This window comes from Sinohyriopsis cumingii, chromosome 5 (genome assembly GCF_028554795.1).
Source record: "Sinohyriopsis cumingii isolate HCF-2022 chromosome 5, ASM2855479v2, whole genome shotgun sequence".
Lineage (NCBI taxonomy): Eukaryota > Metazoa > Mollusca > Bivalvia > Unionida > Unionidae > Sinohyriopsis > Sinohyriopsis cumingii.
In genome coordinates this window covers 85,845,961-85,862,185 of record NC_142965.1, presented here as the reverse complement: position 1 = coordinate 85,862,185, position 16,225 = coordinate 85,845,961, and the positions used below count along the sequence as shown (strand labels likewise).

General features: G+C 33.7%; 1 protein-coding gene across 1 annotated transcript in view; it reads left to right on the top strand.

Annotated features, from left to right (window-relative positions):
* The window catches only part of LOC149799666 (SCO-spondin-like), a 123,598-nt gene extending 112,633 nt beyond the window's left edge, over positions 1 to 10,965 (top strand). Inside the window, exons 36-40 of the mRNA XM_089959020.1 lie at positions 377 to 403; positions 3,035 to 3,064; positions 4,867 to 4,884; positions 6,336 to 6,471; positions 10,445 to 10,965. Coding sequence (XP_089815146.1) covers positions 377 to 403; positions 3,035 to 3,064; positions 4,867 to 4,884; positions 6,336 to 6,471; positions 10,445 to 10,628 — 395 coding nt within the window. The 3' untranslated portion in view covers positions 10,629 to 10,965. The remainder of the gene's footprint in view (positions 1 to 376; positions 404 to 3,034; positions 3,065 to 4,866; positions 4,885 to 6,335; positions 6,472 to 10,444) is intronic.
* The last annotated feature ends 5,260 nt before the right edge of the window (positions 10,966 to 16,225 follow it).

The window sequence follows — 16,225 nt, the reverse complement described above, 5'->3', positions numbered from 1 at the left end:
CGCTGAAAACTAATTTAATACCAAGATATTTGAGTGACTAATGGATAGTAGTTAGTCCTTATGATACCAAAGAATAATTATTTTTTGTCCGTTGTATAATAATCCGATCATATCAGTAACAAGAATTTTTGTTACTTTGTTTGAATAATAATTTGTGTATTTTATTTACTATCCCACAAACTACATGTAGCTCTGCCCAGTATATGTGACCGTCCATTTGTTGTCCATTTTTGTATCTTTTTAAAAACGAGCCGGGATTTTGTCCTCCATTTTGTATACTCTTTAAGCTTTTATACAGATGATAACATATTTTAAATCTCATTTTTATGTATTAATTATGTATTTATTAATATATTAAATATTTTTTCTTTATCAGAAACTGCAACTGCAACAATTACAAATCGTAAGTAACACGCTTCTTATCTTCTTCTATCTTGCATCCCAAAAGCATCGTTATCTTAAACTTATGTCTTTACTGTTGCATTACTTTTTATCTTATTTTAAACGTTTATTCCCCTGTCAACATCTTATCCTTTATCTTACCATTGTTATGCACATGTCAGCAGATTACTTTACCATTGATATGCAACTGACAAAACGTTACACTTTATAATGTCAGTTTTATCCACCTATCAACACATTACTCTTTATCTTACCTTTGTTTTCCATATATCAAAGCATTACTCTTTATCTTGCCTCTATTGTCCATCTATCAAAGCATTACTATTTATCTTACCTTTGTTTTCCATCTATCAAAGCATTACTATTTATCTTACCTTTGTTTTCCATCTATCAAAGCATTACTATTTATCTTACCTTTGTTGTCCATATATCAAAGCATTAGTCTTCTTGCTACTACTTGTTATCCACCTGTGATCACACATTCCATTACTCTTTATCTTACCATAGTTATCCACCCGTCAAGATAGTAATATTTATTTTACCATTGTTATCCACCTTCCAACAAGTTAGTCGTTATCTTCCCGTTGTTATCTATCTGCCATCCACCTTCCAACAGGTTACTTCTTAAAGACCAACTGATATGCAACTGTCATCACATAACTCTTTATTTTGTCATTGTTATCCACTCGCCATCACATTCCTCTTTATTTTACCAATGTTACCGAACTGTCAACACGTAATTCGTTATCTTGCCATTGGTGTTCATCTGCCATCGCATTACTTGTCATCTTACCATTGTTAACAGCTTGTCAACAGAATATTGGTTATCTTACCATTGTTAACGACTTGTCAAGACATTACTTCTTTATCTTACCATTATTCTCTCGTCAAGACGTTATCTTACCATTGTCGCTCACATATCAACACATTAGTCTTCTTTTTTACCATTGTTATCCACCTATAAAAAGATTACTTGCTATCTTATCACTGTTGTCCAGCTGTCACCACATTACTCTTTGTTCTGAACTTGTGCTATGATCAATACATGTTTCTTCTCTTTTCTTGTTATTGTTACTTAAACAAATATAATCTTTCCAAGTCTTTCTCTATCTAAATATCCATTCATATCGCTCACAATGATGAATATCTTCTTTGCTACATGACTGTTTAGATTATCCTTAAAATGTACATGTCAATGTTTTTCTCTGTTCCTACCCTGTTTTACTTAAAAGTTAAATCGGCATTTACCAATCTTAATGTTGTGGTCTAGTTTAATTTAACTGTCAGCTAAATGCCTCGCTGGTAATTTTACGTATGCATAAAAACCAATTAAGTATAAAATATTTTGTTTTAGTATTGTGTTTTGAATAAGAACATTAGCTGCATACGTTTATGGTGAGCATTTGTAAGTGATTCAATATGATTCAATATGATTCAATATGATATAGGATCATTATGCAGAAAAATAAATCTCATTTAATTTCCTGTTTTATGTCAATTCTTCCCAAACTGCCCAATGTACAATCCTGTCAAAATATAATGTGATTTCATCCAAATTTAAGCCTGGAATCTTTCCACCAGACCTCTTTTTATCCCTTTAAGTATCTCTCTATGTGCAAAATGTACTTTTGATGAAAGCTTTTTCTTTAAATGAGGGGTAATTGTTTCGAAGAGAAATAGGGAGCACACATCTTCCTCTTACATACATACATATGCGCAAATTCTACCATTATTACAAGAATCAGATTATCTTGCGCTCATCATTTTATGTACCTTTTCGCTGGGTTTGTAATTGTGACTCAAACACCAAAAGTTTTAAATTACTAGCAACTAACACAGTCATAATGGGTTCATATACAAAATATAAGAAACCGAGTTATAATAGAATATTTGTGTGCACATGTTGCCTAAATGCTTTTGATATTATTGTTTGCAAATGTTGATCGTGATAACACTACTAAATCTGTCCCTAATCTGTCCCTAACACAAGGATTTATTAGTAGCTCCAATACCTGTATTGAACCGGTGAAATAACCCCATTACATGTTTTAAACACTTACCTGTAATGAAAAGAAAACGTGTCTAAATATAAGTATGCTTAGTATATATCTATATATAATCTAGTGTATATCCTTTCGTCTATTAATAGATATGTCTATCAATTAGTTTATGCATTTCTTCTCCATATCGTCAACAGTTGATAGAAATATACTGTTACAGGTCGAAACAATCATTTTTTAGTAAATATCTTGTATTTTTCTTCGGCATCGTATTGTAACTTGCCTGCATAATATGCTCCGTTCTATAAACAATGGTACTTCTAATGAAAATATCATTTTGTTCCGATCACACTACTTATGATTATAACCAATTTTGTCTATGACTTTGTTTTCTTTATAGTACTTATTGTAATGTATCAGAAAGATTTCCTTCCAATTTAAAAAGTATGACATCGTATATCGTGTTAGTATCTGATTAATGTAATCATATCCTGCTTAGGACATGTAGTCTTAAATAATCAATTAGATTTATATAATGAATTTCAACATCGTAAAACATAACCATGTGTGACGAACTCCAAATCGAGTAATGTTTTAACTTTAAATAACACAATTTATATTCGAATTTATAGCTGCGACCACAAGTGGAATACCTTCTGAAGGTAATTATTTATTGCATTACTTATCAGTCCATAAATCAATCAATCAATCCATCACTTCAATTAATCATTCTCTGGGTACCATCCAGTGTAGGTCAGTGTTAAATTATCCTCGAAGTTACAATAAACAAGGAAGACCAAGGATGCATTCGTATTTTGGTTCATCCTGTGATTACGATTCATAGTTTATGTTCTAAAGTTTTAGAGAGAAGGTTACAAAACTGAGGAATTTGTACTCCTTAACTTCCTCTTCATACAATAGCAAAATGGAATAAATTGTATTATGTGGTTACCTTTAATTTGGAACAATAAGCCAGAAACAGCATGGACCTTATTTCTTTGCGCATTACTCGATGGCTGATCACTGTCTATTTTGTTTGCTGTTAGATTCAACATGTACGCATATGCACCGTGCTTCAAAACTTTAACGGAATTTTTGTTCTATAATACCTTATGTCCTGTTCAGATTAGATTTGCATCTGCCAATATATTATAACACTTTTTACTGTTCTGTTTGGGACATATACATACCATGTATACTCGCTTATAAATCGAGTCATACTGCAAGCAACAGATATCCCGATCTGCTGTAGCATGATGATCCTGCAGATCACGTCTATGTTGTCAGTTATACACCTAACAAACGACACATGTTTAGATTTGCCAACGCATTATGCTACGGCAGATCTGGGTCTATGCAGTTTCCAGTTGCACTCATCTTATATGCGAGTACATACGGTTCGTATTAATGTAACATTAATGTAACATGTAATGTTTAGGTTAGTCTACATACTTATCAATGTATCATATCACTTTCACTTTCATAATACATTTGTGGTTTTGGGTGGTTTATGTGTTTATATCAGTTTGTCACACCACTTTCATGTAATGTTTAGGTTAGTCTACATACTTATCAATGTATCATATCACTTTCACTTTCATAATACATTTGTGGTTTTGGGTGGTTTATGTGTTTATATCAGTTTGTCACACCACTTTCATGCTTTGTTTAGAGTAATCTTTATACATATCATTCCAAGTGTATAAATATATGTAGGCTGACCTGTTTAGGGTAATCAATGCATTCGTGATACCACTTTCATCTTCTGTTTTGGGTAGTCCTACATAAGTTCTAAGACCACTTTCATAATATGTGTTGGGTAACCTACGTATTTATCGATCTATTTATTGTACCACATTCGTGTTCTGTGCTGGGTAACCTACGTATTTATCGACATATCGTACCACTTTCTTGTTCTGTGTTGGGTAACCTACATATTTATCGACGTATCGTACCACTTTCGTGTTCTATGTCGGGTAACCTACGTATTTATCGATGTATTTATTGTACCACATTCGTGTTCTGTGTTGGGTAACCTATGTATTTATCGACGTATCGTACCACTTTCGTGTTCTTTGTTGGGTAACCTAGGTATTTATCGACGTATCCTACCACTGTCGTGTTCTATGTTGGCTAACCTACGTATTTATCGATGTATTTATTGTACCACATTCCTGTTCTGTGTTGGGTAACCTACGTATTTATCGATGTATCGTACCACGTTCGTATTCTATGATGGGTAACCTACGTATTTATCGATGTATTTATTGTACCACATTCGTGTTGTTTGTTGCGTAACCGGCGTATTTATCGATGTATCAGCAGTGCATTCTTGCGTACCTTGCATTCTTTTAGTTGATGTAAAAAGGTCTTTCAAATAATCTTCTGACCTCTGTTCGTTAATTATTAAAAGCACAATATTAACCCACTGACAATATACTGATGAACTGTCCCTCTTTTCCAGCTTCCACAAAATCTAGCAGTGAGTATTTTTTAACGTATGTCTGAAAGCTAGAAATTAACCGTGCTCTATTTATCCATATGGCTTCTAATAAAATAAAATGATAATAAGCAGCATAAATTGTCGATCATTAGCATCTTCTTCTCGGCTCATTTTCGTTAAATTCTTATTTCTTAGACATGCATTGCTGTATTAAAATATCAAGAGCTGTTGAAATAGTAAATCGTGTCTTCGACATCCAAAGAATTTGAACATTTTCACCATTCCCAGTTCAAAAACCAGCATTGATGAAGAAAGTTTCAGTTTTAACTTAGATGAAATAATAGTCCGAAATTGGATGATCATACATTGTTTTAAAATTTGTATGTGCTGTCTAATAAGCTATAAGCACCCCGTACGCATACATAATACATATAAACAATACTAGATGGTTTAGTTTCGTGGCTTGCTCACATTCGATAGGAAAGGAAGCTTTGTGTAATTTGCGAGGTTAGCCGATAATTAACTAATTTACTAATTTGAACTTGTCATGACTAATAAGCTGAATTTTAATTAGTACTACGATATATATATATATATATATATATATATATATATATATATATATATATATATATATATATATATATATATGTGTGTGTGTGTGTGTGTGTGTGTGTAATTTAATTCTTTGTTAAATTTTTTCGTGAACTTTACAGGTTATTGTGTTGTACGTAAACAAGGCTTATTGGCTCATTCTAGAAGGTTATGTTTCCATTAGGTAATGGTATGTTTTTTAGAAAGTGCTAATTGTGACCTGAGGTCAAGTAGATAACTATATCATCTTGTGATTGTGAGGATTTGATCGTTCGTGCTTCAACATCTAGCACTTTCAAGTTGTATTATTTTGTAACCAGTATGGTCTGAATTTATTTTTCTTCAAATTATTAAATTTAAGTGATTAGTTTCTCTGGATATATAAAAGTGCTCTGATAAAATTCTTGGATAAAAAATTCACTGGAATCTGTATTGAATTCAAACCTGGAATTACATTTCTGTGATTCAACAAAAGACTGTTGACATATCAACACTTCACAAGCTATATCAGACCTCATCGCCTTCAGTCTCGGATTTCTTAGGGACTTGTAGTAAGCTTTATTCAAGACTTTTATTATTATGACTTATGTCTGTAATTCTTGGATTATTTTGGGATTTAATTCGAAATACCGTAAATTCTTTTTTCTCATTTTTACTTTGTATTCTTGGGAAATAAATTATTTGTTAAATTTTACAATGCTTTTGTCTTTCACTGTTATCTGTTATTTATTTTAAGAGCATAGACTCGTAACTATATATATATATATATATATATATATATATATATATATATATATATATATATATATATCCAGTCAACCATAGCAATATATCTTGACCAGTCCAGTCTAAAAAATGTCAATCTTTCTTATTATACCCTACCTTATTTTCATTAGTTACCTGTACAACATGTGGAGATAATCCTCCAGATTTGTGTGAATTCGTATTTGAGCAAAATATCGTCTGCCCAGATCCTTACTGTGTCAATATATTAAGAAACCCAGAGTCTGGACAAAGACTTGTAGAGAGGAAGTAAGTTATTCTTTCTCGTTTCATTATCTCTCTTTCTTTCTCTCTTATGAAATCTTGCGTGTGTGTGTGTGTGTGTGTGTGTGTGTGTGTTTGTGTGTGTGTGACCAATAACAGTACGAAACTAGTGATTAACTAGCCTAAGTGAATTTGACTCTCACTTAGTCATTGTTGAAGGCATTTTCAAACCAGATACAAACGAGGCAAACAATAAACGCCAAAGAACGCGTTGAATTTGCTCAAATATACATGACTTTCAAATGAATGTATTGTTTGCAATGTTATATATCGCGTATAATTGGCTTGAACTCTATTGACAAATGCCAACCTGGTTGACGTTGACCTAAAAATGGAGGAGGAGCAATAGCGCCATCTTCTTGTTCATGTAAAGTGGTGCAATCGTAGATCATATACTGATAATTCATTATTTAATGACATTAATAATAATAATAATAATAATAATAATTATAAGAATAAGAATAATAATAGTGATAAAAATAATCATCGTGAGAAGAAGAAGCAGAAGAAGAAGAGCGAACGAATTATTTAATCGGTAAAACGGAGGATCTAAACTGATGATTTTATTTGAGTGTGGATGCACTTCAATAGTTTTCTTAGTTGCGCCGCTTGGTTTCAGTGTTTTTACGCGTATTATTCAGTAAGATTCCTTTTCTTTCCTGGTTTCCGACGTTCAGTTGCTGTTGTGAGTAATTGCAATTAATACTATTTCACTGTATGTATGACGAGGAGAAGAAAATGTTCTTGACTTCTGTCCAGATTTGTTTCTCTCATCCAATCCGATCTGTAAAGATTGGTCCTTTTACGCAGCTTTTCAGTTTTTCCGACATACTGGAAACCACAGATCCTACATGTGATGAAATAAATTACATTCTCTGTTTTGCACGTCTTGTTTCGACCTTGTATGTTCAACTGCGGTATAGCATGTGTTGGTCTATATCTTATGTTTACAGATTTTGCACCATTTAGTACTAAATGAATCAACTCTGTCATTATGGTTTTGGTTTATCATTCGCATTGGCTTTTCTTTGACCAATATATCTCTGAAGTTTGCTTTTTTACTCAGTCTACCGTAGATTATTATTGATTTGTTTGGGAAGATTAACTTTAGTGCGTCGAGCGATTTCAAGATCAGTGTTTTGGAATGATTTGAAATACTTCGGGATTGTCTGGATGATACGTCAGGACAAATGGGATCAAATCAAACTTTTCCTTTCCTCTGTATTTTGTAAAGTAATTGTGGTTAGTTTTTTGGGTGATGAGAGGGGGATTTTTTGCAGGGGTCTTTTCGCCCTATGGCTAACTACCGCAAACAGGCCTCTCTTTTAGGCTCGTTATATTAAATATACAGACAACTAATCAGACATTATTTGAAATGTTCCATCGTCGGAGCAAAATCTGTGTCTGGTTATACGAGATGTTAAGAATGTAATATTTTGAATGACAGCTGGGTGGGGGAATATACAGGTGTATATCAGTTGTTTGTCAATATAAATCTGGATGGAGTTCCTTTACCAACAGTCTGATGTTTTTGTCGATGAAAACACGGTATTTGAGATTTCAGAGATGTTCCGAATGCCGTGTTTTGGAACAGCTTGATGGTAGAATTTCCTGGTGATCAACAGTTCGTTGTGAATAGATATCTGGGTCAGGTTTGTTTTCTAACAGTCTGGTTGTTGTGTGCACGAATACGGCCTTTGAGTTGCAGACTTTTACTATAAGTTGTATAAACTCACCGCGCTCTAGAGTGTTCTGGTGCTTAAGTAGCATTCAGTTTTCTGGTCTATGTATAATAGTTTCTATGAAACCAGGAACGAATACAAATCGTACTTGATACCCCACCAAAGAACACTGAAACTATATGGCTTAAACCAAGAAAACTCCAAAATAGTATCTACAGGTAAACATTATCTACGCGATGTTATGTATATTTGATTTAATTTAATTGTGTCTTTGTAAGTTTTAATTTTTTATTTTTAATTTCATTACATGCCAATATAATGTAATTTTGTTTACTAGGAATTTGATATTTTCGAGAAAATTCAGTTTGACCTGAATCTTTTCATAAATGCCTAATAATATAAACACTGATACTATTTCTGACTTACTTCTCGACCTAGATTAAGAAATCAACGAGACATGTAAACAACATTTTATTTTTATTTTATTCTCGGAGTAAAATGACTCGTTTTTATCAAGGTCATACTAGGAGTATGTAAATTCTTTTAATGAAAACAGCCTCTATTTCGCAATTCTGGGTTTTCCAAAATTGCGCAGTAGTCAGATTGTATACCGATGTCTATAGAGATATTTCTCAGCTGTTTTTTTTTTTTTTTCATTACACTGGAAAGTGTCTGCTGTGGTAGTTTGGAGTTATATTTAATTTATATTCAGATTATTTGGATTCTAAAGGAAGACTCTTTTCCTGGAAATATTTCAGTGCCCATGCAGAATTCTTGGACAAAGTTATTATTTTTTTAAATTTTTATTCGGAATTTAAACACCGGAATATAGTTTTATGTAGTTCACAAAGAACTGTACACATCAGCTCTATACTGACTAAAGTATACGTCATCGACTTTTTCCATAGGAAAAAAAATTGGTTCAAAGCTTGTTGTTTTCACTGTTATTAATTTTTGGCTACTGTTTATTAGAGCCTAAAAACGTAACATAAGAACCCAAATAATATCATCATCTGTTTATATCCCTCCTTTCTCAGTTAGGTAATTGATTCATTGAGTTCTTTATTACTCACTCGCGACCGCTCCTAAGTGGTTAGAACATCCGCCTTTGATGTGGAAGGTCGCTGATTGGAACCCCGGCCGAGTCATACCAAAGATTTATAAAAATGGTACTAGCAGCTGCCTTGCTTGGCGATCAGCATTAAGAGGTTAGAGCTAGAACTGGACATTCTGGTATCAAGACAATGTGACTGGGTGTGACATAATGCTACATGTCTGCAGCATGATGCCCCAGTGCTAGATATCTGTATAAAATGCCAGACTGCAAACAGCGTAGCGATATGACTGAAAACATTGTTCAAGCTAAGTTAAAAATCCAAATCACACACACGCACACACACACACACGCATACACACACACACTCAGTGATTCACTGGCATATAACTACTATGCTGTTTGTTGGTATTATTATTATTATTATTATTATTATTGTTGTTGTTGTTGTTGTTGTTGTTGATGCTGTTGTTTTGTTGTTCTGTTGTTGTTATTACATCACTGCATAAATAATAAAATTTCATAATTATAATCAAGCGGTCCTCCACGTTACATTAACAAAATAGATGCTATTGCTCCTGTATTTTTTCATCAGAGATATCTACCTTATAGGTCAATGACAGCTATGTAGCCATTTTCATCAGACTTTTAACCAATGAGACACGACATCTAAAGGATTCAAACAATGCTTACATTAAACAAAGTAATGAAACTTTTTGCAAAAGCAGCATATAATTTTGTTTTTATTGTTGATCCTGTTTATTTCTATTTTTAACTTCATTCAACCAATACTCCTCGAGAATCGAAAGCAGGTTGACCAGCGAACATTAAGTTAGCACTGTTTAGTGTCAGTTTTGTTTAAAACAAGAAAATAATTTCGATAATAACACCAAGATATTAATACGGGTTACATAGTTATAAGGTAGATGCTTAGATCGATATATAGATGGATAAACAGATTCATAGATAGATAGGTATTGGAGTATATCGGTAGCCATCAATGTTCAAGGACGAAAAGTAAGAAAGTAAGATACGATATGTGTGGTCTTTGACAGCATTCTACGCAAAGTTATTATTCTTAAGCCTGATCCTTTTTCAGAGTCTTTATTACACATTCCAATCTTTCACCGACTAATTGGCCTATATGTTTACCATCTCAAATTTGTATTATGTATTCACAAATGTATTTATCATCGTAACCTTATTTTTCTTTCTCCTGAAGATGCGGAAGCCTGCAAGAATGCAAAACTGATTGGTGGCAGCAGACTTCCCAATTAGAAAAGTGCAACGTGTTCAACGCAAACTTTATCTACACACAAACGTTTGAGTGTACATACTGCTGCACAACCCCTAACTGTAATGAAAATGTTCATCCAGATCAAGATACTTTATACAAGGAGAATTAAAAGTTGTGACGAATATTCCACGGCAGATTTTCTAGACAGTCAACAAATGGTTCACAATTTCATATGTATTTGAGAAAAATTTAATATGTATTTGAGAATGAAGATGTTGCAGCATTCCTTATGTAAGTCTTTTTCAAAGACCCTGATAAAAAGAGACATTCCATTGGTGTCCATATATTTAAAAAAACAAACATTTCTCCATCCCATGCCCTGTTTCGGACCTCACTTATAAAGTTTTTCTTTAATGGGAGATAAAACGATTTATTAATAGTGTTTCTGTTTCATCGATGATATTTTGTCAATAATTACTCTAATATTATTTGTTACAAAACCAAAATTAAAAATAATTAGCGCCATCATGTAAGTAGTTATGTTTTTATAAACAAATCATCCTGGTTATTCTCACCGTTTTGTGGGTCTCTTTTGTTATCTGTTTCTACATCTGACACTTCTTACCAGAATATATACATATAAAATAAATTTGTAACTGAGCTGTTATCAATGTGCACGAAATCCATAAAATGTAAGTATCAGTAGTAAATAATACAGGGGTTTCTAGACCATTGACAATTTTCTCGTTAGACCAACATTATTGGTGTTCTGCAGATTTCAGACACTAGTCCCACTAATAAAAACATCTTTCTAACTTTCTTTCTAAAAGTTAAATTGTTTAATGAATGAATAATTTTTTTATCTTATAGAAAAAGAGCAACACCGTCAACACCGTCAATGTTGGTCTAACGAGAAAAGTGTCAATAATCTAAATACCCCTGTGTCTTTTACTACAAATATATTAACACCATCTCACAGTATCCTTTATCATCAAAATTACATAACCCAGATTATATAAAAACATGTGTTTGAATCCTATTGATCGGATCGCCATCATCTTAACATGGCTGAGAGATCCTCTTAACGCAGCCTTACAATCATCTAATCCTATCACCTTATTAACTAAGTTTGCTTATTCCTTTTGCTCGTTTCTTAAACTTTTCATTTCCAAATTTCAGACAATACATTTTACTTCTTAGTCGGATACAATCTGTAATCGGAACAAAATTAGTTTCATCTTTACACTTTCCGATCACTCTTTTAGTGTCGAGTTGAATAAAATCCACTGTACTTCGGATAATCTGAAAAAATTAAACTGTCATTTATGTTCACAAATATTTTTAGACAAATCATCAACAAATATTTGATACATCAGCGGCGTCTGTAAATAACACTTGCTCACTAGGTCAAACCTTTTTTGACAAAATCATTATGAAACCGACATTGGCCACATTAGAATTTCCAACACTGCCATTCCAACATAAACTGTCTTATTCAACTTTAAGTATGTCATTTTTTATGGACTGCTACGGACTTATCGTTAAATATTTTCTTGCTGACATAATTATCAGCTGCTACAACCTTATTTCGTCGTTTAAGGTTATTGATTATTTCAAAATTAACCCACTTTCTAATATTTTCCATTTTCTTGCCAAACACACAAATGTTCATCAGTTTTAAAATGTTTTTTTCTCAAATTTTGTTGTAGCCACCGCTCTTCTGTTACTATTAGAACCAACGAATCCTTGCATCCAAGGTGATCTATTTGAACATTAAAGCTATATGAACCTTTCTTAGCACGAGTCCATGATCACGCGCCTGTTTCATATTTTCGTAATGGAGTATGTACCTCTGTTTGTTAAATAAATTCGAAACTAGTTTATTGACAAAACATCCGACTTTACACTTTTGATTGAACTTGAGTTTCTCTGTAGATAATAGATAATTGTCTATCAACACTGATTCTGAACAGAAGTGATAATCATTATATTCGCTATGAAATTGCGAATGATAGTCAATATCATCGTACGTCAACGAAATATCTAATATAATCTGGTATCTTTTTGTCTGTGTCTTTGTAAAACTGCCCTTCACTAATCCACTTGAAACAACCAAATGGCATAAGTTTCCACATTGCGTATCAATATAAATTATTAGCGTCGACATGAACAATTAAAGTTATATTAGGATCATTGTCTCCCATATGCTTTTTGTTGGCCCTCACATATTTCTTTGTCATAAAACTTATTCGACCCCTTATAACTTTCTCTAGAAAGCAGAACATATTAGGGTCAGTCAATAGTTCCAGTGTTATTCCGCTGAGTTTTCGCAGGGAGTTCCGTGACAATTAAGGTGCTGAGTAATACGAAGCTGGATCTAGTCCAGGGTTCTTATAAATAACATCTCTGAAATTTTAGATAACGTCAGCTAGTAACAACTCATATCTTATCAAGTATTATCAAGGTTCTGACACTCAAACTCACGAAATATTTTCTTGGCGTACTCGTATTCGTTATCATTAATACCTTCTAAGTTCAGTTTGAGTACAATCAATCTTTGCCGGGCAAACCTGGTTCATCAAACCTATTCCAGTCGTCGAGGCACTCGTAAGGAGAAATCCTTTTCATTTTAATAAATTGCCTTGCTCACCAAAATGATTTATCAAATTGTCGAAGTTTCATCCTTTTCCTAGCTCATCGAATGACGCAGCCATAATCTGTAAACAAACAATAAACCTCAACTTGCCATTAGACACAGACATATACTTTTAAATATAGTTAAGGATGTACTTAATTTTATTTTTTGTAGAGTTTAGCATGATCAACGACATAATGATCATCAAACGTTTCGACGATAATATGAGCATCAAATTATGAAAAACCACAGCAACATAATAAACGCTTTTTAATGTAAGATTGCAGCTGTTATGTGCTGGACCGCCATAATTTCCAGTAACAAGACAATGATCTCTGATACAGTCTTGTCACAGTGTTTTATTGGAATTGTGACATCACCGTGCTAACATAAATTCGTTGTTTGTTTGTTGTTGGTTTTTTTTTTTGCTGTCGGGTTAGCGGTGTCATGGGGAACGTTTTTTTTGTAAGCAACCCCATGATGTCTTTGACTTCCCTAATCAGGTTTTTTCAATACCAACTTTGCGGGTCACTTCCTCTGTAAAGTCAAACAGGTCGAGATAGATCTTTTTCAACAGTACAAACAGCCTTATAAACAATACCGCAAGGAACATGTTCCTGTTCTTTTGTTGTTGAGGATTTATTAAGGCTATTGCCAGTACATACTACAGTGCGTAGAATATATTCAAAATCAGCTTATATAAAAACGGCACTTTCATCGTATGACCTAAGTTGACAAATTGCACTATCTTTATTCTTCGCGCGGCATTTTAATCGTTTGCACATTGGTACAATACTCAAGATGTCGATCTAGCACGTGTTGAAACGTATGCCCGTGTAAAAATCTGTAGCAGACAAATTTATTTTCTTTGTGCTTGCTATGTTGTCCTCCGACTAACTCATTGAAATTCTTGATCCAGCCAGAATGTCTTTTATAGAACAGTAAGTTTATGTTGTTTTGTGACGCTTTTTCACTTACATATCACTGGTAAATACAGGCACTGTCAACATCAAAATAGTAATGCTCAAGTACTTTTGCTTTTCGAGCTTTGGAATTAGATATTCTACAATGGGAAAATTTATTGCGCTAAGGTCAAGTTTGTTAACATGTTTATCATAATTCGACTTCTATTAACATAGCCTGTAGCATGAAATAACGATGCGAGCACTGCGCACTGAAAACACAGATCGTCTATATTTTTAACGTTTATGCAGCACTTAGAGTTTTAATACTCTCAGGAAGCTAAACAAACGAACTAATGCGTAATCGACTTTACTTCGTCGTATGGAATGTTATTGTCTGAAATCTCCAAACTGAACCTGATCCTGGACATTGCAGTAACTTGTGATGTTTGTAAATGTAGCATGAAAGGTATGACATTTGAAAATGTGTTAATTTGCTTTGGAATTAGTAGTAATGTTGAAAAGTCTTTATTGAAACCGCTCGACGTTTTGCAACAACTTGTGCAATATTTTTAACCTGTCCTTCTGATAAGCTTACTTCATATGAAATATACTTCATTTTTTTTATCTTGTTTCGTTAGAAATATTTATATGACGCCACTCACACTTTAATGCTCATTCTACCTGTTACATCATGATGTGTGAATAATCTATCAGGTATTTTAGTGCATGCACGTTATGTCCTTTGGTCGTCAACAACATCTAGAGCTGCTTCTAATGTCCATATGACGTATATATCAGCCGTTGATCCAATAGCTCGTTCGTCATGTTTTGATACATGAAAATGAAAGATTGGATAGAGTGTTCTAAACTCTTCTACTCAAATCTGAGATCCATTTTTGCGTCTTGATACTTTTGCATCGCCTCCATCAGCATCATTTACGCACGAGACAGTCCGATCTAGGCCAACTGTAAAGTTGCATTCGACAGACCGTTCGCGATACTAATTAGATTTCATTCCAACAATTATTCGCCCGACGCCCAGGTTATCAAAAACATCATTATTTTGCAGGTGATTATTACGTCTGCTCAGTGGCTGAAATACAATAATTATGTGACAGGAGCTGTTCGTTTTGCGCTGTTATTACTCACTAGGTGTTTTCAATTGAATTCGGTACTGCAATCTGATAAATCTTATTTTGTTCAAAGTATATTTGTCGACTGTACGCTATTAACGTTATTTTGCTTTTGATTGACTTAGCAACCGACACCACGATTTGTGGCATCCATGCAATTCGTGAAATTGAGATATGACCATAAGTATCATAAGTAACACCAGCAGCTTTCTTCAGTTAGTCGTTCTGATCTGTGCAGTTAAGAAAAAGAGTACGTTTGATACCACGACATACTTTGTTCTAGTCCCTACAAAATCCAAATATTGTCCTTAACGGAATAATCATTGTAACTTGGTTTGAACTATCTGTAAAATATCGTCGTTTACCGTAATCTTCGTTGTATGATTGAGCGTTGATCATTGGAATAATAGATTGCGCTTTGCCTAGTATAGCAGGTGTGTCACCTGCAGCACCTGGTAGTATAACTCCAATCGCATTACAAAGAGCTATTAACGCGTTTCTGGTATTTCCTTTTGCATTATCAGATGAGGGAACTGTTCCATACTGAGCATGTGAAGTAGCATTAAAAATGTATCAATATCAGCACGAGTTGCATCATCATTAGCACCAGAAGTTAGTGATATAGCAAACTCTCAATAAATCAGTTGTAGCAGCAGTTCCATGTCTCTCATCCTTGAACCAAGTCATATTCGTTCCAATGCCTATCCTGTGATTTTCACTGAACGACACAATATTAAAGATTATACTTGTGACTGGCAAGTGCATTGAAATATCTGCGACAGTTTGATTGGCGAGTAGATATCTAGCGCTTCTGGACAAACTACAGCCGTGTTAACTAGTGCAATTGTAACGCCAGGAGCATGATCGACACATGCAGATGTTTGTATTCTACCTTGCACTTCGAGAGCAGTTTATGCAGCACCAGAAACACATCTTCATTACGTGTATTAAACGTACGCTGTCCCTCTTATAAGGCTTGTTTGAGTTTTCGTCAAGATATTCGAAGTACTCCAACTCTGTTGCTGAGTAGTATGTTGCTATTTCTTCGTTCTGCCTCTCTTTTCTCCTATACACCTTGTGTGTTCCTTCTCCA